The sequence below is a fragment of the Calonectris borealis genome, chromosome 1 (genome assembly GCF_964195595.1).
Source record: "Calonectris borealis chromosome 1, bCalBor7.hap1.2, whole genome shotgun sequence".
Lineage (NCBI taxonomy): Eukaryota > Metazoa > Chordata > Aves > Procellariiformes > Procellariidae > Calonectris > Calonectris borealis.
Genome location: NC_134312.1, coordinates 81,727,951 through 81,753,647, shown reverse-complemented (window position 1 = coordinate 81,753,647; position 25,697 = coordinate 81,727,951). Strand labels below are relative to the sequence as shown.

Below are 25,697 nucleotides of genomic sequence, written 5' to 3'. Positions count from 1 at the left end.
GTCTGAAAGAATACATTCATCAGTATTAAACTACTTCTAATATCATCCTGTTCTGTGACAACTTCAAAAGCAGTATCAACAACAAGAAGAAACTCTGGTAGAACACTCCACAGGGAAGGTAAACCTACCCTTGAGTCACTACGTCAACTTAATCTGCCACTCTCCCACCCCTGGGACATTTTACATGCTCCCCAAATCCATAAATACAGAACCCTGGCCGGCCTCATGCATCCAGGTACAGGACTCCTTCACCAAAAATCTTCAGGATTCATCAAAAACTCTCCTCAAACTTCATTACCATAGTCATCCTCCTATTAATCTTCATGTGCCACAAGCTATAAAATTGCTGTCGTTTACTACAGTAAAGAAAAAAACTACTTTATTGCTCTCCCTTCTATTAACAGATCCTCTACATCACTGATACTGGATAGTCTAAATGATTTGTATCTAACTAAACCCTGACAACTGTTCTCAGCTTGAATTCAGCTTTAAGTCAGCTGTTTATCTTTTTGTTGTAAAGAAGACTTTGAGGTTAATAATTCTGTTTAACACTGGAAAGGGAAATGGGGTCCGTTTCCAAAGAGTTGATTTTTAAAATTCTGTGATATGCTATTTTATTTCTATTTTACTTCAAATTCTAAAGGTCTTTTTTTTTTTTACTTATTCAGAACATAAAAAAAATAGAGTAATATCAAATTCCAACACTTGAATGAAACATAACTTGTTTAAAATTCTTCAGACTATAACATTCAAGTACGCCACCAGGAAATCAGTGAATTTACAGACTGTTCCCCCAAATATTTCCAGCATCAGAGACTAAAAATTCAACTTTTGGAAGAGTAATTTAACTGCCATTATAATATATTTAATTTGTAATTCCTACAATTGTTAAAAGCAATGTTAGGAATGTCTCTCTCAATTTGTGTTAAGTGACGTACAATTATCCTTATAGAAGCACCTCTCTAAAAAGTAACTCTAGAAACATTTCTGGTTCATTACTGGTTTAGGTTTCCAATTTTCATAACCCTCTCTTTATTTTGTATCTATTCTATTTTTTGCCTTAGAAAAATATCCTTTTACTAAGAGAAACAATGGAATTCCAGCATAATAAGGAACAAATGTAACATCTCCACTCTTCCATAGGTATAAAAAATAAAAAGTCAACTGAACTGTCTACAACATAAATGCCAGTATCTGAGCTAGTCTGGGCTCCTTTTGAAGTCAGTGGACAAAACCAGGCACTTACAGGGCATGATTCATTCCATTTCAATATATGTACCTGAAAAGGTCACAGGAATTTTGTTCTGAATGTGCCAACTTCTCTCCATACACATAGTCTAGATGAAGATAAACTAACAAGATCGCTGGGCATTACAAAGATCAACTAGGTGCAGTGATGAATGATAGATGTCACAAGAAAATCTACCACAACATTAGGAAGACATTCAAAAGAAAAAATAAAATACACAAAGCAGGTCCACGGAAGGATAAAATATACTAACTTGATTATGCTTTCTTTGCTCTTGCATGGCTTCCCAAACAGCCTGGGCAATCTTATGTCTGTCATGTTCTGCTTTCCACATTTTTCTCTCTTCTGCATGAATCTTCTCTATATTTCTCCTCTCCTCCTCTACTGCTTTGAGAACAGCCTCCTGCACTATTTCTTTTTCAGCCTTTGAAACAAATCAAGCACACATAAATGACCAAAATACCAACATGGGTGCCTAATACATATTACTTCTCCAAATGAGATTCATGAGCTGACAAGATATAGGATGTGAATATTTTCACTTCTGAATTATGAGCTTAAATTTATTCTTAAGGTGCTACCAAGCAGGTATTACCACTGGACAATGACTTTGTAGTTACAGAAAGAAAAAGAAAGTTACAAGCAAGGATCTTAAATTCCCGCCTATTGAAAACGCAATATATCATAACTAGCTTGCTTAATGCCACATTGCATGTCTACTACTTAACAGGAGATACCTTTGCAGCAGCTGCCACAGCCTCCTTACTTCTTTGTCTTTCTTCATCCAAACATTTGTCGAGCACTTCCTGTAAATGTTATGAAAAATTAAACTGCAATACACAGTAGAGGAGTGTCTAAAAATCATTTCAAACAGTCAAAGTGCTTGAGAAAGCTTCCTCTTCCTGTCAATGATTATGACAGGATCATTCCCAATGAACTCCATGGTGCAGATCAGACCTGTTTTTTTTGATAAATAAAAGCAATACCTTGTGTTTTTGCGACTGCTGCATCAAAGCTTCTTCTATCTTTTCTGATAACACTTCCTTCTCTGCTTCCAAAATGTTGAGAAGTCGCTGATGCTATTGAGAGAAAACATCCATATTATGGTAACCACAGTCTGCTAGTAAAAGACAAAAAGAACTCATCCGAGACACTTAGGTTTGTCGGTTGCTTGCTAATGACTTAAAATGTAGATTCAGTTCAATGACATATACAGCACTCCTTTAATTGATTTCATGACATGAAAAAAAATTACAATAATAAGAAATGTTTAGCTTCCTTGATTATCTAATATTTCCTCTCAATCTGAAGACTATTAGGAAAGAAGTTGAAAAAAAAGTCGCTATATAAAGGTAACACTTACAAAATTTATAAAGATGATCTAAGCAACACCACACTTTAAACACTTCATTTAAACAGCTGCAGATTTTAAATTATGCTTGCACTGTCTCTCAGTTATACGTATAGAGGACAGAAGGCAAATGTATTTTTTTCAACCTTTTGTGACACCATGAACTTTGAAAGCCAGGAAATGAGAGCAAAAGAGAATGCTGCTTTCTAATTTTCTTGCAATCCGAAACACTTTTTCAGGGAGAAAATTAACGCTGAAATAAAGTTACCAAGTAGCCTGTATGTAGATGTATAATCTGTCACTGTTCTTAATCACAACCCATTTATCTGTTTTTCACTAAACCAAGTAAACTATTTGAAAGATGTGGGTTTTGTCTGTAAGAGCTAAGTTGTTTTCCAAAACTAAAAATTATTACTGGAAATTATTGATGTCGGGTATTTGTCATGAGATAATTGCTAGCAAATCAGTACACTTTTTTACGTGTTATTTAAGAGATGATATATTATATCCTTAAAGTATAGTATCCATACATAATAGTATTTTACAAGATCACCAAAAGGAAAGTGTAACAGTAGAGTTTTATATTAATGAAAGTGTATATAACGAACATAAAATTTTTTACACAACACTTATTCAGGCAAATACCCCTTTCACCAGAATTTCTAAGAAACAGTCATTTCTGTTTCATGAATTTTATTATGTTTTAATTATAAGTGTCTCTAATGGCAGCTAGAAATACATTACCAAACTGCAATACTATGCTCTGAAAAATATTTTTTCATTTGAAGAATAGAATACAAAACTTCTAGACTGCTTTAAAAAATAAAACACCTATCTGCCCTTCCAGGATAAACATCTAAAGAGGCATTTCCTTGTGAATTTACTTAAAATAGGTCTGAATGGAGCAGACATATTCTAATGGAAAACACCTGTGGAAGGAGTGGTGAAATTCACATCATGGTTATACTTAATGATGTGTAACTAAGTTTTCTTGTGGACTCAGTATTTTCAGACATTAGCTTTAACTATCAGGGTACTTACAGAAATTATTTTTTCCCAGTAACTGAAAGGTAAAACAATAAATGGATTTTATTACTTAAATGATCTCCATGACTCTTCACTTGAGTGACTGCACAGACTACAAATCTGTTATTTCACTTTTATTTGAAAGAATGACACAATAGAAGACAAACATATGCAAATTTTTTTCAGACATATGCCACAAATCAAAGTTTATTAATGTTAGTTAAAAGACTGAAACTTTATTTGCTTCAGTCAAGTATCAGCGAGAGACTTTCTAAGGAGAGTTCATTCTATCTTTAAAACACCTATAATAGAATGACAGTCAACTTGTTCAGCAAGATTAGAATTTCTAGTGTAAAACTTTCAGGCATTTAATTCCAGTTTGACTCTAATCATCAGATTTCTAGCTTAGATATGAAAAGTGTGTATGCATATTTCAAGTTGCCATAATAGGCCAGCTACCAGATGTATTGTACAACATTCCCCATGGGACCACAATTTTCAGCCTTTAAACTTCAGGGCAGTTTTAGAAATTTTATTTTACATATATGTATAAGAAAACATTCAAGCCCATCCTGGAAGTCCTGAAATAATGCAGACATTTGCATTAATACGATACAGAACATGTATACATGGCCAATAGAGGCAACTAATGTCTATTCTCCCTGCAGACAAAATATTTTCATGACTACAGCCTTCTACATGATCCTAACATCACTACACAGCAGTTTACTTTTCATAAACCTGTGGTAGACCTACAATCCTGAAAAATACAGGTATGGGGACCAAAACTTTCTTATCATACAGAAACCTGAAAAGTTCTGATCTCTGAAGTGAAAATTTATCCCCCTGTGGTGCATTCCTCTCCCCTCCTTTCCTCTGGGCTACGATATGATCTCAGAACCTTCTGTTAAGCTTTAGCCGTTGTGTATGAGTTGGGCGGTTAAGCGTCCCTTGGCCGTACCAAGCACTCTTGCATGGCTGAGGTGGGGAACAACACTGATCGTACCAGGGACACTAGCTACATGATCAAGATAGGGAATAGAAACAAGAGATAATTCGTCATCTCTGACAGCTCTGAAGCTTACCCTACCTGGATCATAGCTCAGGTGGAACAATACCATAATTACTACCCTGGACCACCTCGGATAGTAGCCAAAATGGAAATTTATTGATGACTAAAGCCAATCATCTTGCAAACCTATAAACAGCAGTACCAAGTGAGACCCTTTGAGCTCTCCTGGACCGCAGCCGGCTGCATCCAGAATCTCCCTCCGAGTGGGATGCTTCTCAGAGTCCGCAAACTCGAATTTGCGATACTCGGAGGATCCCTGAGATTTTGGGCTGAGACACTCCTTGGGGCTCAACTCTTCGCCCGTTGGGAAATGCCACAGCATTTAACGTGAATATTTCACGGGACTCGAGGGGAATTTTTAACAAGTATACCTTTATAAATTAACTAACTCTAGGCCTTTCATTTAGCTTTGGTACTATACCCATATGCATATATATATATATATGTATTGATTGATCTAGATCTTTTGCGCGCTTACAGTTATAATCTGTAGTTATATATACATGTACTGACTGATCTAGATCTTTTGCGTGCTTACAGTTATAATCTGTAGTTACATATATAGGTATTAATTGATCTAGATCTTTTGTGCGCTTAGAGTCATAATCTGTAGTTATATATATATGTATTAATTGATCTAGATCTTTTTGCGCGCTTATCTATATAGTCACTAACAAGTATAACCTGTAGTTAAGTTGTTTTAATCTTTGTAGTATCTTGACTAATTCTTTGTGCAAACTGTCAAATTGATCAATGTTTAAGCATTGTAAGACTCTAAGTTGCTGCTAAAAAACCCTTAACCCTTTAGTCATAAACCATTGTCCAGGTCTGAGACTAAGGGTAGATCCAGACGCACCTAGGCTCCTTTTTCAGAAGGAGTTTAGAAAACAAAGGGGTCTACTCTGAACCTCGTGACCCAACAGGAGGTCCTTCCTATCCTTTTCTGTATTAGACATAAACCGTCGTCCAAGTCTGAGACTAAGATTGGGTCCAGTTGGATCTCTTCTGAACCTCGTGACGCAACGGGAGGGTCCCCCTTTTACCCTTTTACCTTTTAACCCTTTCACTCTTAATCTCTGTACAAATCATTCCAACACAATTCTAATACAATTTTCCCCTGTGTAATTTAATCCATGTAATAAGTAATAGAGTGAACCTTGCCATCGAATTCTGTTAAGTCACATTTCTATAAATTTCTATTAAAATCACCCTTTGCCAGTACCTTTGCCAGTGATTCTTTACGCAGCCTTAAAAGAACCCATTTGTGACACCCCTTTACTGCAAAGAAGAGTGCACAACTAAATCCAGAGATCAACTCTTTGTACAAAACAAGAAAATGTTACTCCAGCTGGTTGTTACAGTAATAAGGAGTTTAATAACACCTGGACTATCTGTCAAATTCAATCAGTTTCATGGAAAGACAGCATATCAAACAAATGGAAATACAGACAGCAGTATAAAATAAATCAGTTTGCTTCTTGTGGAAGCATGAAGGGAAATCTTTAAAATACAATATACTGCTTTTGCTTGCCACTTTACCAAAAAATGAGTAGACAATGAGTATAAATGAGTAAACAATTACCATTAAAATGAAGGCTACTGTGAGTGCCATTTGCAGTATGATCACTTGAATTGAGCTTAGGATCTCGTATTTCCTTGGTAGATTAGAAAATCTACATGGTATTACATTTTGAGTTTTATGGAATTCACAGAAATTCAGTAAAAACTGTATTAAGAATTGTATCTGTGTATAAAAACACACTAGTTCCTATTTTTCAAGATACTAGAGGTAACTGTGAGCACATGGAGAATGCTTTCAAAATAAAAGCTAATGACTTCTGGCGTATTTCAATGCAACTTCTTTTACATTACATAGCATCCCCATTTCTCATGGAAACATAAAATTTATAATTTCAAGATTATAAGCCTCTTGTGAATAGCTTGGCATGTCCTACTGTAATATAAATGTTTATTCATGTGGAATAAACTTTCCATAAATGGTTACCTTCATACCTGAACTTCCAAAAGTTCCTATATCATCACAAATGTTGCAACACTGCCCATACAACCCAGTAAAGCAAATTCTCTTGTACTAGTCCTAGAGAAATACCTTGAAGAACTGTTTATTTGGCTTCAGAATTTATATTTGGCCAAATAGTTTTCTTTTTCAGAGAGAAACGTACCTTCAGCTACTAAATTACATAAATTATATGAAAAGAAATAAGAAACTGGAAATAGACAAAGCAGAATAAAATAATGTGAACTGCTTCTCCCTGAAACAGATCTTGAGTCCAGAAAGCCCATATTGCATAGTTAGCATAGATACAACAAAAAAGATGAAAGCTTCCATTCTGCATGTAATTAATAAGCAATTTCATTACTTATCAAGAACTTTTTTTTTTTCACAGTACTGTGCCCCACAGTAGTATTAGCCCTCACATGGAGCCATGGAATCTACTTGAAAGCTATGCTTATTACAATGATGTAATCTGAGCTTAGTGGTATTATTAATCCATTTTATAGAAAAGAATACACCACCTTGTCATCTGAATTCCTTTTTACAGAAGCACACATCTTTCAAAGGCATACTTAGGTATCTAGGTTATGCGTAACACTTGAGCAGAAATGTGGGAAGTGATGGATAGTAAAGGTTTCTGTGCATTCCCTCTTCTGACAGCAATCAAGGAAATTTTAGCTATTTCTGTATAATGACAGCATTCTGACAGACTTTGAAAAAAAAGCAGTAATGCAAAGGAAATGATTAATGAATGTATGAATAAAATACCAAGCTATTAGTTTAAATGCCTCTGCACACCAAGCTACCGTAACCCCTCTGGAACTAGTCTTCAAATTAGGGCAGCTTGCTTTGTACTTCAGATTTTAAAATAATCCATATACCTTCTAAGTAGAAGTTATTATATAGAAGCATTAGGTACATTAATTTTCTAGATGTATGCAGAATGACTTTGGACTCTGGTACTGCATGGCCATGATGAAATTTATATACAGTCAGTGCTTCCTCAGTTGGTCTTTCAGATGAAGTTATTAAAGGGAGTTGAAGGTTAAAAACATATAAAAGGTGACAGTTTCACTTCAGAACTTACACATTTGAGAGCTTTCAAGTGCTCTCGTATTTTTAGCTGACAGGAAATAATAGGATGTTTTAGGTTCATTTACTTGGCTTGTAGATTTTTGTTCAACTATAGTTGAAGGTCTCTTAACAATACATACCACTGCTGAATTAAAGATCACATATGTGGAGACAAATGCCTACAGCTAAGCAAACTTATCTCATAACCCTCTCCCCTTCTCAACAGGAATAAAAGTTATAGAAAGGATGTGAGTTGAATAAATCTCATTCAGCGTTTCCAGTTTCCACAGGTAAGAATTATGAACATGTTCCTCTCTCTGTTAGACACTATTAAAGGAATAAAGGAAGAGCGTTGAGACTTAAGGCACCACTGTGAGCTATCTATACACTGAATTTTTATTCCCAAGCATTGTAGAGGCCACTTTCTCTTCGGCTTATCTGGACGTCAAAGTTGGAGGTCTCCCGGTAATTGTACCACTCAAGAGGATATTGCCCATGCTTCAACAAGTAAACCTAATAAATGCCTTCCAGAAAGATTGATCAGCCTCCTGTAAGTAGGCTAATGAGTTCATCAGACCTACCAGTCCTATGAAAAATAATCAAGTCTATTCCAGTTTTCCTGTGGAAGTTATGATGAAGACCTACTTACGGAGCCTTATGTTTGGAAAAAAGCACCTAACTTGTGTGGACTATAAGACAGTATCCATGAAATTTCTAAATGGAAGTTGAAGTGAGGTTTTTGCTTTATTAATTAACAATCCAAGAACCAGAAAACAGGTAAGAAAATTCTAAATGTGTTGGAGCTTTGAGTCCAATCATCCAGCTGTTATTAAACAAATACACCCTACTGACTCTCTGGACTAAAGTGCAAAAATGGAAATTGATGAAAAGTTATGGTTACAGACAATCTTAGGGAAAAAAAAAAAGTCCTGAACTGGAAATATGATGGATGAATCAGCATGAGGCCAAAATAAAACTCAGTGAAAACTCCACTTTAGTGCAACAAGAAAGTTTTCAACCAGTGTAAGTTTGCTAAGGCTTCACATTCACATTGTGCATATTATGTATAAGGCATAGTAGACAGTAGAACACTATGCAGAGATACTCAGCCAGATCTAAAAGCCTTTAGCTTAGGTACAACAAATAGTATAGCGTTTTAATGCATCACTCTGCCTAAACTAATTTCCATAGCCCAGCACCCTTACCTAGCCCTCTTTCTGATAAAGCTATGATTTGCTTCCTTTTATTCCTTAGACAGGGAGTATAGGGTTAAGAGTGCGAAATTCTGATGTGTAAAAATTCTGAAGAGCAAATTGTAGTGGGACATGATGGCCCAATGAGACACAAGAAAGTGTTTTCCAATAAAAGAATAAAACCAAACTTTTTAGAAAAGTAGTATTCCAAAGTGGAGAGAAATATTATTTCTACCCTACTCTCTGGAAAGTAGCAAGAGAGGGTCAAGAAGAGTCTTCTGAAAATCAACTTAAAACAAAAGGCATTAAAAAATAGGTTATAATGTTTTCCTCCCTGCAAGAAGTTCTCTAGGCAATGGTTCCAAAAGAAAATCGTTTGATGTAGATTCAAATATAAATACAGAGGTCCTGTGGTTTTTCTTGATTCCTGTAAAAAAGAAATCAAAAAAATCTTTCTTTTTTTCCTGGAATGTGAGTCACAGAAGACATTGTAAACAGATTTAATCACAATAGCAACTAGTCAGTCTTTTTTGTTATTTTTATATATTAAATCTATTTCTGAGGAATCATGACATTTTTCTTTCAGGTAAGCATCTTTTGAAGGATTACATAGTATATATTATAATAACTCATGGAGTGAATGAAATAATGCAGGATATGAGCTATTTTACAGCTAAAACACTGTATTAAAGCTATTAATAACTAATTCTAATTTAGTACAGTTATAATTCCTTGCATATTCCTATTGATCCTAAACTGCAAATTTAAAGAAAAACCAAAAATAGGGTATCTTGCATGAACTGAAATGCTTTTTAAAAATATAGATAGTTTCTTCCTTGGCCCTGTACTGTTAAAAGGAAACGAATACAGGATTTCATCCACAAATGAGGATGCAATTCTTTTGCTATAACTACTAGGCATCCAATTTATGTTTGTGCAGTTTGGTTCCTTCACAATATTGAGTAAATCATCATGCACAGATCACCAAATTCAGTATGGATAAATTAATTTTGTTAGCTGCTATTTGTAGCTTATGTAAAAGTAATCAGCTAGATAATCATTCAAAAACAAAACAGCAAACAACATCACAGAACAACCAAAGTTAACATGAATATCCTAATACTAAAAAGAAAAAAGGCTTGCATTATTTGTAGTATTACTGCAACAAAATAATGATATTTCACACCTTCACAGATCTTTTGTGAGAGGAAATGGTTTTCACACACTAATGAAATGACACTTGGAACCTTCTTTTAATGGCATCATTCTGAAAACCAGTATATTAAGACACATGTATGTCTAATTCACCCTCAGTGAATGACCAATTTTTCTTATAACAAAAATCTACTGAATTTTTTAATCTAATGAAACTGCATTGTAGTTAGTAGTTTAACAGAAAAAACACATGCATAATAAGGCTTTATCTCTCATCTCCAATATAATACTTTTTTTTCTACCTTCATTACATATGGACATAGAACAATCTCTGTCCCTCAAGATTTGGGAAAAATTATCTTCAAAAACATTTAGCAAATGTTTCAGTACTTCATTCACCAGCAGGAATAATAAACCACCGGATTGGGCTTTTTATGAATCCACCAATTCAAATTTGTTCACCTATTTTAACAAGAAATCTTCTTAACCCACAAAGTTCTACTTTTATTTCTGTCTCTCATGAAGGAATCTAACAGGAGGAAGAAATAACACAGATCGTGGGAAACATTATCTCTATGTGAGAGGGAGATGACATAACAAAAATACACAGTTATAGCATCATGATTCTGTAATGTTATCAAAATATGTCCATTTCTACATCCTATTCAAGATATTATCCTGAGGAAAAAAGGCAATCTTATTAAAAAAATAGTAATAGTTTTCTGCTCCTGTAGAAGGGCTAGCTGTATTTAACAGCATATTCTTTTATACTGCACCTATTCTTCAGCACTGCTAAACTATGCCCAAGTCAAATGACAAGATTTGGTAATCATAACTGGTTTCCTACACTGTCCTCACTATCTGTGGCATCTGAGTGTTTGGCAGCGCAAGGTGGAAAATCTGTCTGAAGAATTCCAACATCTGTTACATATTTCCACTTCCTCAAATTATAACTTATTACTGCATGGTTGAACTGTATCTTTTTGCCAGTTTGAGGTCCAAGTGGCTAACAAAGCAGCAAAACTTTTCTAAGAGAAAGCTCAGGAATCAGCAAAACATTATTAAACCAGAAAAGTTAAAACAATGAAAATATAAAGAAAAATTATAATAGCGGTAATAAAATAACTAAGCCTATACTTGTACTCAGGGTTCCACTCAGCAGTATACAGACAGCATGTAAACTGTATCATCTGAGGCACATCAGAGGCTGAAATTAAGCTTAAAACATTTTGCTGCATGTGTGCTTCCTTGTTTTTATAAATAAATAAGAAGCTATACAAAGTCATCTAATAATGAAAATACTTTTCTCAGAAAGCGTACATAGTAATACAGATTATTAAAAAATCCACAAACTTAGAGGTCCGAAGAATACAGAAATAAGGAACTTCAGTAAAAGTACAAAGGAAAAAAAGTATTAATTAGTCCTTCTGTTTTTGTGATCTAATTCATTTCACAGCCTGTGAAATCCTGGAATTGCTCCATCTATCAGGAAAAATAAAAGAAAATTAACTCCTAAAATACGAGCAATATAAACAACAAAATGTTCAGTAACGGAAGACAGCAAAATGGAGGAAAAAAAAAAATTTTTCAACAATAGCTGACAGAAAAATAATTGAGGAAAAAAATCATACTGTATTACTTAGTTGTTCAGTATTGACAAGAGTTGATGATATAAATTCATAACAAGTAATGAAGTTTTTAAGGAAACTTGTTATATGAGCAAAAGGCACAAAGCAAAAATCACACTAAAGAGCTACTTTCAAGTGGAACTTGACAAATCCAAATGCAATTTCCAAATAAGATTTTTGGTTGAGACTCTGTAAGTATCCTGGCTGAATTAACAGTGCAAAGGGACTGCAAGATCATCCTTTAACTATCTTGCGATAGTGGGCAGGTTCAAATGAAGTTAGAAGACTCTGGTAAGGATTTACATTTTTTCAAAAAATAGATATGCCTTTGGATCTTAGCAACGTAACTTTTACTTTGGGAGGTAAATACTAAGCAATACTGGATACAAAGTCAACACATACAAAACCAGAACATAGAGTGAGGATAAATCAAACTTTTTCAGGAATTAAGGAAAAAAAACCACAACCAAACAAAAAAAAAAGCCTTCCCAGCACAGGAATAGCTGATTCTTGATCTTTTCACTCTAATTCTCTATATACGCAGAAATCATAGAGGTATTGTCAATTTAGGAATAAATGACTCAAATTGACAACAGGATTCTAATAAATACTTTTTTTCCCCTTTACATAATCAGGAACTACCAGAGAATAAAGAAGTTCTGAGAAAGTCTGACTTCGCTTTTGGCAGAAGAGCGACAGACCTGAAAAGACACATCTAGATGAACTATATTTAAAGTTGAGAGGTTAGGTGCAAAGTGAATTAGATGAAAACATAACAGGAATGACTGATAGGAAGTATTTCATTTTGGAGGGAATGAATGAACAATTATTCCCACAGCAGCAAACTGCAAGATTTCTGAGAACTGAGAGGAAATGCCCAAAGAAGGGGACATGATAAAGACTCTCAAGAATTTCCAAACCTATCACAGTTGGAATTAATGAACCAGAAAGGTTGTGTCCACTGCATTCTTAATTTTTTCAGTCTGCAAGTCTTCAGGATTATTCAAGTACCTACTACTCTCACTGCAAAAATCGGCTAATGTCTCCTAAAAATGCAAATATTCAAAATTCTCTAAGAATCTAGTTTGCATAGGCTCCCTTCAAGATTAGGCATTAGATTTCACAATTACTACCTTTAGATGGGAAAAACATAAAACCTCTTTTGTTTACAAGCGGGGAAGAAATAAATAATAAAAGTTCATAGAATAAGCATTATTATATAAACATGCTGAACATTATGAGTAGATCGAAATAATAGAAAGTTATATTTCCTGACTGTGGAACTGAGTTGCTAAATGAAATAAATATTTTCTCTGGCAAACAAACAATCACTTGCTATACAAGACAAGTACTTTTTACATTTGACATTTTAGGAATTGTCGGAGGACTTACTGGTACCCTTCACAGAAGGCTACGCAAAACACATCAAAATGCATCATCCAAATACTGGATAAGGTAAGGTATCTATCACATTCCAGCAGCTCATTGCTATTGTCATACCAGTCTTCTGCTTGTCCACAAGCTGTTCTTGGAAGCATCATACACTTAAAAAACCTGAGTTCTAGCAAATGGAACTTCTATTCTGACTGACCTTTCAGCAAATTGTTTTCAATTGAAGCTAAACCAGTACTTTTCTGAGCGCATCTCAAAAAAAGGGCACAAGATTTCATGCACCATCCAACAGATTTTTGAACTGCTATTTGTCATACAAATGACAGCCAACATTATGATAAAGTAGAGTGGAAAAAGAATTAAGGACATGGGGCTAACTCTACTTATCTTAAACGTTGTTGCATCTACAAATGCCAGATTTGTTTCATAGCTTCACATAAAATCATCACCAAAAATATCAATATGCAAAAGTGCAGAGGAAGTATTTAACTGAGTTCTTTCCTTTTTGTGTGACACTTCGAGTGCTTTTCTGACTCAGCAATTACACTAGCAGCTCCTTCGGCTTCTTAAAACTATGGAAAAAAATTCAGCATAATATACTCTATGCAAAGGAAAACTGCAGGCCACACAACCTTAAGGCACATCCTTAAGGGTTTACTGAGTAGAAGTCATCCAGCTCAGGAAAGGAATATGCATGCAACTGAACTACAAAATTAAAGACTTCTATTCCTTGTCTTTCTGTATTCTTTTTTTATATGAATCAAAATGGAAAATATGTAAAGACTGCAGTAAAATATATCCCCCTTAATTACATCCAAACATGAAAACACTACACAGGATGTCCAGTTGTATCTCTTTGATTGATACTGTTTCCTCAGGAAGACATAGAGAAGATGAATATTGTCAAGTCATAATTTAAAGATGGAAATGTGTGATCTGAGCCTCACTTCACACATACTTTAATCCCTCCCCATCCAAGAATGCCTGTTTCACACTGTTTAGAAGACAGTAAGGAAAGAACATCGAGGTAAGGAAAGTGCAAGATAAAGAAATAGAGGGAAAATGATTTCTCATAATTGAGAAGTGATTTGCTACAGGTATTTAAGATTTTATTTTACCTTAATACACAGATCATTGACTGTTTTAAAAAGAATATAAAAATCAACCTCAATATAGTCTACATTTTTAACACCATTTACTTTGAATAGTGAGAGAAATTTCTGATACTTCATAATTTCTAGGGCTTCCAGTGAAAACAAGTCATTCCTTTTACACTATCATGCTCATGGTCTACCAACCTTAATAAGAAAATTATTTAGAATATACTAGTACTACACAATAAATACTTTTAAATAAGAGATGCTTATTTACTCCATCTTTTTATAGTGCCTCTTACGGTCTGTGCTTTTTAAAGTTACTCAGTCTCTTTGTCTTCTCTATGTTCAGAAGAAAAGCCTACTTTGATGTTTGAACAGACTACTTCTATTCAAACATTGGAAAACAGGGAAAGCTGAAAGACACTCCATTCCACATATTGAAGTATGGAACAGCAGAATATTGCCAGCGATACCTGCCTCTGCTAGCTGCATCCAGCCTAGGCAATTGCTTTGTTACAAAGTCTCATGGTGAAATATGATGAAATCATATTTATCCGTAAGTATGAGATATATTTAATGAACTTAAATTATATAAATATATATATAAAAAATTGCTGCTCTTTCCCGCTAAAAATCGAAGTATGCATAACCTGTAGACCTTTTCCATGCCTCATCTGTGATGAAAGATTGCTAGCACTTACTAAAGAAGGTAGAACTATGATGTGAATTTGTCAGTAATCTCACAGAGAGATAAATTTTACTGTCAAGATGTCTGGTTTGTTTTTAGGTTTTGTTTGATTTTTTTTGTTGTTGTTTTTGTTTTTAATATTCATACTTTACAAGATATATATTGTTCTACCTCATGTGGCATCTCATTTCCAGCACTGATCACAATACCTGACTATACTGAAACACTTTTATTAACTTGCTGTTATATATGCCTTCATTTTCTGAGTATGAAAAGTTTCTGTTCAAAAGTTTGTTGATCATGTTTTTCAGTATGTATTTTCATAGAGCACATGAGTTAAACCACAAGATCAAAGTTGGTGTTCATTTTCAGGAACCAACATCAAATATGTTTGCCCCTCAGAAAATGATAAGGATGAAATTTGTGTTTTTCCAACTTGTAATAAACTGACATATGTTTTCCAATGACATTTTCTCTGATATCCTCAAATGCTAGAAATGTACAACTGACATGCATTGCTTTCCTAAATATTCACTATATGACGTGACTGATTCCTGGCATAGAGGAGGAGAGTTCTCATTGTCCTGTTCATTGATGAAAGGCACCATGACCCTGGTGCCCCTGAATATGCCACAAGAATGCCTGGTTTGCTTTTTGAAATGTTGATGTGAGGGTGTATTTCCTTGAAAAAAAAAAAAAACAGCAGCCCTAGAGATTGTTTCCCAGGTAGCATCCCTTACAATGATCATCAATTTCTTTGAGGGAACTGGTCCTTTCAACACATTCCAGGAAAGGGGGAGGGGAACCCATAAGCTCCAGACCTAGGGGACATTTGAGATTGGATATTCAAGACAAGTGACATTAATGGACTAAGAAAACGGTAAATGTAGAAATACCTGGCATCTGTGGGCAGTAACTGAATAGTAACTGATACTGCCGGCCTCTCTCTCAAGTGTTTGTTTCAAAAGCAACGGATAGGGATAACAATTAATACAGAGGGACATTTCACTGAGAGGCAGTTCAGTATAGTATGTCAGAGAGTATATTGAACTTCAAGCTGATGAAATTAAACTAGAAGATAGACCAGAACTTTCTTATTTTAGGATCGGTGGGGAAGGCATTTGTCAGAAGGGCCAGAATAGAAAATGGCTCAGAATTTTACTTTGGAGAACTTTCTGTAATTTTAGCAATGTCCTAAACCGCAGACCTATGGAATTAGATTTGGTAGAAGAGCACAGTGAAGAGATAGCTGACAGACCTGAAACAAGATACAGAACTGAAGACAATTTGTGTTGATGGGCTAATGGTTCTCTCCTCTAGATGGTGATGATGTTACCTATAGCTAGCCAATGTGCTGCAAAATCTCACATGTAATGATCGAATATGAATTGCAGAAACTTGTCCAGGATAGAACTAGGCCTTTCACATCTTCCCCTATCCTGGAAGATACAGCCTTGTACACTGACCGTATCAGCAGTATGGTAACTCTCCAGACAGACTTTTAACATGCACCTCCATCACAGGCACAACACCCTGATAAAATACAGCTTCAAAATCAGAAACTTAAATAAACTCTAATAATAAATTAAAGACAAGCAGAGAAAAACAGCCTTTACTCCTTCTCAAAGAGACATTTTTGGGAGGGAGGGGTATGGGAATTTAGGGGGAAAATGGGATTAGAAGAAAGCATGAGGAAGGAGTTATTACATGAGATAATCTTGATTTTGTGGAACTGGAAATAAAACAGCAGAAAATTTAGAAGGAATGGCAAATGAGGGTTGATAAAGTTTTATGTGGGCTTAAAAGTTTGAAGGCAAAATACTGCTTGTAAGGCAAGAATATTAGAAGGGGGAAAAAAAAAAAGCTATTTGTGTACAGAACATACTTGCACTGTGTGATTACTGCTGCACCAAAAAAAATTCTTTACAGTGATATAGATACTCATAACTCTCCATGTAAAGGTGGATATGTATGTACAATCCTGTAACACTGAATATTAATCAACTCGGTGTATAATCATTAGTAATCATTTCAGCAATCTTAACTGTTAGCACAGAAGAAAATAATTTGAACAAAAACAAATGTTAAAACAAACACCAAAACATACATTTAAGAATAGATGTATTCAAAAAGAATAAAAACATACTCCACATTTCTCAGATCTCTTCCAACAAAGATTTATGAGTGAACAAAATTTGCCAGTATAAATCCTATTTTATTAAACCTGGTACTTCTACCATAAGCACTCACACTTGTCTACTTGATTAGACTTCAAAAATCTCAGTTTTATATTACAATTAAAGGTGGTAAACCTTGATTGAGTTGAATGAGAAATGACTTGGAAGTTTGTGAACAAAATGTAAACCTCTTCTGGGATCCAAAAGGGGTGTTAAATTGCATTAAATGTAGACATGTTGTGAAGTGGGCACTGTGTTATGTCATAAATACTCTTCTGTCCTACGACCAAGAATAGGTCCCTTACATTGTTGGGTTCTCCCCCAGGTAAATCTGAAACTCTTGAACATGGTTTCACATTTCTGTCCCCACCTTTTAGTTTGTGATGCAAATGTAACAGATCACAGGAGCAATATTTTTGCTCAATCTGTAAGTACACCCTCAAAAAATCTTCCCATAATTCTTCCAGATTTCACGAGATTCACTCCTTTTTAACATTCAGAAAATGATATCAAGTCAGTAAACAATACATTCATTTAATTTGCTTAAAATTCATTTTTAAAGCTCTGCTTAAAAAGCAATTATGGTAAGCATTAAATAACTGTAGTTCTGGGCAATAAACTCCTCATTCATGATGGAATCAATTTCTCCAAACTATTACATCTTTCCTTCATATTGTTTATATATTTAATACGTTTGCACTAAGTGTTAATTGATACAGTCAGAACAGTGAAATGGTCATAAAACACTGTTGGAAATGGCGGAATACTTCAAGTGGACTTTTGATGTATTTAGGTCTAATATACACCAAGAAAATTAAATAAACAAACTATTATCCTTTGTATTTTTAGCAGAATTGTTGCTAACAGTACTTAAAAGGTAACTGCTAATACCGTTAATTGCAATGTAAACAACTTCAGGATGCTATTAGCAAATTAACTTTTTTTTTTTTTTTAAACTTATATACTAATGTTCATTATTATTTTGATTCAAGAGCTGTACTTAAGTCAAATCAAGATATTTTGAATAACAAACCAGGTTTATGCTGTTCAGATACTCATCAGTAATTACTGTGATTCCAAATACTTGCTATGCAGTGTGCTTTTACTCAAGTCATATTAAATGAGCCAATATAGGCCTATTTATGTATCTATTTTTGAATATTATGTAATTCCTCATAGCTAGTGGTTTTTTTTTTATGTAAGATTTCTATGAAATAAAAGTAGGTTTGGACAACAGATGTTTGTGTCTACCATCTAAGAAGCATCAAAAATTTGGACCAAAAATTTGTGCAAATCACATACAATCAAATCCTGCATTTAACTACATAAATTAAACATAATTGCATGTTTTCTCCAAGACTACAGAAAATGGCAGCTGTTAAAGGAGTATTAAGTTGCTCTGAGACTTTTTCTCAGTGCCACACTCTTCTTGAATCTGTTCTAAGCTGGTTTAAATGTTATAAAACACCTCCGATACCAACAGACGAAGAGTCATATTTATTTTGTATTTTAAAATACTTGTGTTTACTGTTATGCGGAGGACACAAGATGAAAGACTGATTATTTTCTTTGGTGATCGCATACGTTAGTATTTTTTCAAACAGAAAAGAGCTGAAACTAAAAGAAAATCACAAAGATTTTTGTATGTGCCACATCCATACCTGAGCATTAAGAAGTTCTTCACATTTATGAGAATGTTTTTCAATTGCTAGTATATACTGTTTTTCAATAGCTGCTTCTTGCTGTTGAACAGTAGATTGTAGCAGTGCCTGCAAAAAGAAAGCACAGAGTATTCAACAAAGATAGAACTGGGATGTTTATTGGTAACTGCAGATCTACTAATACTTGTGTATAACCAGAATGTGGAATGCTGTTATAAATTTGGAATTTGCAGCTATTAAAATACATTTCTATGTAACACTACCTTGTTTTCAGTCAGGACTAAAATTTTTTGGATCTCAGATTTCTTATACACAGTCTGCTTAAAAGAGAGCAGCACACAGAAGATAGAGAGGGAGAGTATTTCTGTTAAATATACTCAGTTTAGTGGGACCACACAAGAAGAGAAGCATATGAAAGCTGCTGAAGAAAAAAAAAAAAAAGCCAGACATATTTCCCTGGCTGACAAAACTCCACATCCTCTCGGCACAGTGTAAGATCCCATGGGCCAAGCATGATCTTCACAACCACAAGTCAAGTAAAAGCAGATGGAAATTCTGAGTAATTTAAAACATAAAAGAATGCCCCCCCAGGAAGTTCACACTCAAATGTGAAGCAGTGGAAGTCAAAATACCAAGACAGTAACAAAAAGATGATAAAATTAGGAACTCTCTGTGTGTGCGCACGTACGTGTGCGCATGTGTGTATTCACATGCACTTGACTGAATTCTGCAGAATTTCCAGCATCTGAACGCAAAAAGAGAAATAAAAAAATTTTAAGATACGTGAAAAACCAAATTACCATTTGAGGAATTAAATTCAGGCTTCCTTAAACAAGGATGGTATTTTAACACGGAATTTACTTAACTCGTGCTATGCAAGTCTTTTCCCCTAATATTATAAAATATTTATGTCACTTTCCAAATATTCATTGGGCTATTTATACACAATGTAGCAAACTATTTTTAACTAGTAATCAATATAGTGAAGTAGTTGAAATTACTGTGTAAGTTAAAACAGACTTAAGTTTTATAGAAAACAGACCTTTGGCCCAAATGCAGACAAGAAAAATATCCCATCTTTCAAACAGTCTTTATTTTAGAGATATATTTACTTCATGGAACATAACACACACATTAAATATAATTTTGAATACTTTTAAAAAAACCCAAAAATGTATGCAAAAGAACCATTCTGACAATTTTTGAACTACCTTTCCAAATTTTCCACTAATTAGCCTCTTATGCCAAAATCAGTGTTCTTCAGTAATGCTATAGTATGGTAGTAGTTTTCAGCACAGGTTCAGAAAGATTTAAAAGGTAAAAAATGGTGCTTAACATATACTTTAATGGAAGTGTAAGAATACGTTTACTGGTGTTTGCAGGGGATTTAGCCACAAGTTTACTTTCATAAAAGCCAATTTCTTTCCAACTAAATTTATTTCTTTTATTGATATAAATTCAAGCAATCACAAAAACTTAACTCTCAAAGAAGTATAACTTCTGCATGTGAAACTTTATATGCTAACTCCTACTGTGTATAAACTAGAATTGCCACATATCACTGGCAAAAAAGAATTCTGTAGTTTGGGGTATGGCGTTTTCTTGCCTAAACTATTGTAACAAGAATTGTTTCATATAACTGGCACAAAAGGAAGAAAAAAGTCAAATTCTGATCTTAGGGAAAACAGTAACAGAATGGTCATTAAGTGGCAATGCTGTTTCTCGGATAGCTTCTTGCTCACACCAAGGGTTGAGTCATTTTATGCACTTTACTATGCAAACTTAACTGGCGACTGTTAAATTCATATTAAATGGTGTAAAGAACTTTCAGTTTTCAAGGAAATAGTTATTATTCATTGGATGGCATGTAGAGGTTGTTAAATCTTTTAATTTATTTTATTATTATTATTTTCTTTAGAAAATACATAAAATTCCACATTCAGAAACAAAAGCCTTCCTTTTCTATAATACACACTACTAATATAATTTAAATAGTACCACAGAATTGATTCTGTATTTGACTATTCCACTAGTTGGCCAAGAAAGGAGACAGAGAGAAAAATCCTCCTATGCGCAACAGTACTTCAGAGATAGCTTCCACGTTGTGCCATAAAAAAAAAAATCTCCAGACAAAAATCTTTATTTTCTACGGAGAGATGCAGCAGATCAGCCAGTCAAACAGATATTTAAAATACAGAATAAATTATTTGTGCCAAGGCCCAAATCTTTTCAAGTATCTTAAAAGAAGATGAGGTGTGTCACATAATATCCTGAAATCGCAATAACTCCATATTATAAAAATAAGATTTCCCCTTTCAAGGGGAAAAGGATTTCGAGGAATTTGAACCTTATGGTTTTAAGATATGCTTACAATCAAAACAGAATGCTGAGCTCTAATTTATTTTAAAGTGTAGAATGATTTTATTCTCATGAGAAAATTTTAATGGTCAGGACTGATCATAATTGTTAGTACTATCAGATAAGGCACTTCTATAAAACAGGAAGTCTACTCTTCTGAAGTATGAACAGAAAAGTGTCATAGAGAATTGGCATGACTAGACAAATGTATCTTGCCCTTTAAATTAAGACTTTCGTTATTCTTCATTTATCATTGAAATCATGTCCCATATTTAATAAATTATCAGAAATAAGACAATTTTTAAAATAAAATAAAGGTCAAACTTGACAATTTCCTTTAATTCTAATCTAACACGCAGTTGTTGCCTAGGTCACTACTATGTTCATTGCATATATCCTATATCTGCCTGGCTCCAGCAAGTAAATATGAACATAAAGATGTCATAAAACAGTGTCTTTCCAAGACTGTAAAAAAAGACAAAAAAAAAGAAAAAAACCATACAGTTAAAAAATGAGGTCATTTTCTTCTTTGTCTGATCACAACCATCATTTAAGGTTTCTTGATATGGTAAATACAGCAGAGAAGCATGATATCTATCCAAAGCTTTTGCAAATTTCAAGATAATCAACTACTTAAATTACTAATTAAAAAAACTACTTTACTAATTAACTAATTTACTAAACATACATTTAGCTATTTGATGATAGGCATCTCTAACTCTTATAGTTACATACCTCCTTCAGTACAATAACACTAAAAGTCTTTTGACTAATTGGTATTCTGGGCAACTACTTATCACTGTTGAAACACCACTTTCTTCCTTAATTTATTACACAATTACCCTGATGGGCTAATGTTCCATAAATCTGTGGCCACTGACCTAATATCAAGCTGGCATTCTTGAAGCAGTCTCCTTTTAATAGCTCATTGAATCATTTCTAGTAAGGTTGCAGCAGAATGTAGCTTATGGCATCTGTTGCATGAAGTCAAATGGCAGGATTTCAATATATGGGTCCTCTTGGTACTTCATTTCTCCTTCTATATATTGTGCAATGAACCTCCTTGACACAGGGTGGCAAGGGTCATCCTGTACGAAGGGCCAGTTTCAGGACTGTGATGGCAAGAGGCGTCAGTCTTGATGTGGATCTGTTTCCACACTCCCATCACATTTGTTGCCTCAGTCTACACTTCATACAGTTATAGAGGAAGTGGTGGGTTCAGATTTTCAGGATTTCTTTACATTTATCAACTAGTCCTTCCCGCTTCTTGGCTTTTTTTTTTTCCTTCTTCAGCCCAACACACTTAGAAGGCCTAACTACATCTGCCTTTAACCACAAGTGAAGTTGCCTTTTAGGTCTTTACTAGAGCCAAAAAAAGCGTCATCTTTTGCAAAGAGTTACTAGATCTTCTTTTCCCATTTGTAATTTCCTCTGCTTTCAAAGATCTTCTGCCTCCCAACCCCTTATGTAAGTCGTTGTATCAGGGAACAGTTTAAAGGACTGTGGTACCTTAATAATAAACAACTACTTAAAGCGGTTTGCATAAAATTCAAATACAAAGCCATTTATGCATATAAGAACAAACTGCAGCCACTACAGTGGCTGCATAACCATAGTTACGATCATAAGGACATCATCATTTGAACTGACACCTTTCCACTAATCAAACAAAGACAGAATTTACAAGGCTTATGTACTAAATAACCAAAGTATGTTTAGATAGAATAAAATAAGAATAGTAACATCTTCCCTCTGACTCCTGAAAAGAGAACTAAAGATATCACCACAGCTCCAAGTAATCAGACAAACATATACGTTGCCTTTTACATTTCCTTCTTCCCCGTATCTCATATTACATTTTCACCATTACTAAACTGGACAAAAAAACATTAACTGAGAAAACCAAGAATTAATGTCTACACTGACATTGTTTTACTAGGTTTGGTTCAGTTATAATTCTTTTTCAACTTGGCATAACCTTCTTAGCTAATCAAAGCCAAAATTTGGTCACGTTTTAAGCCTCAAACTTTAATCTATAGCTGTTTTTGGCTTATAGATCAGGAAAAATAAGTGATAGTAAAAAGTAGCACTGAGAAAGTTATTAGGGGCAGAAAAGGGTGCCAAATTAACACATCTAGATTTAATTCCTCCAAAACCAGAATTACTTCCAAAAATTACACCGATTTAAGTTATTCAGTGGGTTTTATTTGGTCAAAAAAATAGTATGGACAGAATAGTATTCTGGGACAAGAATAAAATAGCTCATATTTTAACAATCTAGCTTGGCACCCTCCCTGTTCTTATCTCAACCCACGAGCCTGTCATTAGATTTTCTCTCCTCTGTCCAGCTGAGGAGGGGAGTGATAAAGCGGCTTTGGTGGGCACCTGGTGTCTAGCCCACCCTGGTGTCTAGTCAACCCACAACATCATCTTAATTACTCTATTATATGCTTTAGCAATGGCCAGAGAATTAAGTAGTCCTGGAATGTAATTGACAGCTCACTACATGTACTGTGGGAACACTAGATAACTGCATCACAGCATACAGATTAGAGACTGAAAAACTGTACTGCACAATCTGAGAAGAAAAGTTTAAAGATCAGAAAATACAAATGATCACAAAATTTTATCCTGTATTTCTACAGGTTGTGTTATGTATAGAGTACTAGATGCTTTCTAAAATTTGTCTTCATCCTTGGAAAGGTAAAGGTGCAATAATTAAGATTTTGCCAAAACCATAGCACAGACACACCAGCCCATTTTTAATACAAACCTGTTTGCCCAGCCCTAGTGCACACTGTCTTAATTCTACTGGTAATAGAAACGACAGCTGCTTGCCCAGAACAGGATTTATTGTATGGCCAAAAGCTAGAATTTATGAGAATCCTTCTTGAATTATATAGCCAAAATATAGACTGTTACCCCCAAATTTATCCCAAATTCCCTAACAGTAACAAACTGCCAAATCTCTTTCTCTCAACTCCTTCTTTTTATAGGAGGAAAAAACTAGTCAGGGAGAAAAAAAGCAAGAGGAAAAACAGAGCAGAGTTTATTATCCCCTCTCATCTCTTCTGAAAAACAGTATAAAAGCAATTCCCATCCGGGCAAAAAACAGACTTCTCAGATGTGTAGCATTGTTTGAAAATGTTAAAATAACTCACATGAAACATGCATCATGATGTACAGGCTGCTGCATTATGTTCTATAATGTTACTCAAAAGCACTACATCAAAACCCTTAGTCAGTCCAAAAGAATATCCTCCCTGGTTTCTTTCCCCTGCTCAACCATTGTTAACTTGCTATGTAACTATGCTATTGTTAACTTGCAAGTAACTATGTACTTGCTTAAGTACATCAAACATCTTTACTTAAAATTGCTCAGTTAGGATGGCCAAAACAAGTCATCTTCACTAGTGAAAAGTAAAGTTACCAGACTACTTCAAACATATGAACCGTATTAAATACCAGTATTGATTTCAGCAATAGTAGCTAAGAATTTCTATGCTTCATAGCATTAGACAATGATTCATCTAATTCAGCATCCTGTCTCCACCACTAATTAATTTCTACCACTTTATTTAAGGGCAAAATATAAATAACCAATTGTTGAATGATAAAACAGAGCAGAGGACACAATCAAAATTCTTTCCTGACTCTTGGAGAAGATACATTAACTCAATAAAATGTACTATTTGACTGGTTGTGCTACAACTCCGTTATTAGCTAGTACATAGACTATATAAATAAAGCTATTTAAAAGTTTTCCAAAAATGTCTTTTTCAACAGAATCCAATTTATCCACTTCAGCCCAAGATACTGCATATTTTCATGATCAGGCTATTGTCAGGTGAGCCTCCCTTTAAGTGAAAATGAAACATGTCCATGTAGGTGCTATGGAATAAAGGTTTTTTTTGTACCAGTGAATATTAACCAAAATGAAAGCAAATAAACTCCTGCTTAGGTCAGAGTCAACTTGCAATTTACAATGAAGTAGGTTCTAAATGAAATAAAACAAAATGTTGAGTAGAATTTCTTGAATTGTTTCCACTCATAGTCATAGCATGCTACCAAAGCTTTAAACAGAGCTTGTGCTGTGAAATTTTGCATATCAAGTCAAAAAGTATTTCCTGTGGAAAATTCTTCTCACAAGTTATTCTTTACAAAAGCCCAACACATTTTGATGTGCGTCAGGGTATGAAGAAACTTCATGGTTTCACTCACCACTGTCCTGTTTACAGTGTGAACTAAATTTTAGTCAGGTGTTTCAAGGACATAACATAAAAGATATTTGAATCAAATACAATAATAGGACAACATGGTTTTTGTAAAGTGGTATAACAACTTCAGTTTCATTTTCAACTGCTTTTCTTATACCAGTAATGATCAACAACTTACAGTTTGAATACTATGCTCAGTTTATCCAGATATCTCAGTTTTACTGGCATGTGAGTTTAAATGATTTATTTTCCACAAAACACTATTCTCCTAGACTCCTGCCAGAAACAAACTGCAAACTCACTCTTAATCAAACCTTTCAATTATAATATTTAACACTCTAT

General features: G+C 34.4%; 1 protein-coding gene across 5 annotated transcripts in view; it reads right to left on the bottom strand.

Moving 5' to 3' along the window:
* CCDC91 (coiled-coil domain containing 91) overlaps positions 1-25,697 on the bottom strand; it is a 171,461-nt gene that overhangs the window by 54,024 nt on the left and 91,740 nt on the right. For 3 of the 5 annotated variants that reach the window (XM_075162664.1, XM_075162690.1, XM_075162696.1), the window contains 4 exons: positions 18,781-18,888; positions 2,236-2,328; positions 1,987-2,055; positions 1,503-1,673 (listed from right to left, as the gene is read on the bottom strand). In XM_075162664.1, coding sequence (XP_075018765.1) covers positions 1,503-1,673; positions 1,987-2,055; positions 2,236-2,328; positions 18,781-18,888 — 441 coding nt within the window. The remainder of the gene's footprint in view (positions 1-1,502; positions 1,674-1,986; positions 2,056-2,235; positions 2,329-18,780; positions 18,889-25,697) is intronic. The other 2 variants (XM_075162673.1, XM_075162682.1) reach the window with 2 other exon arrangements.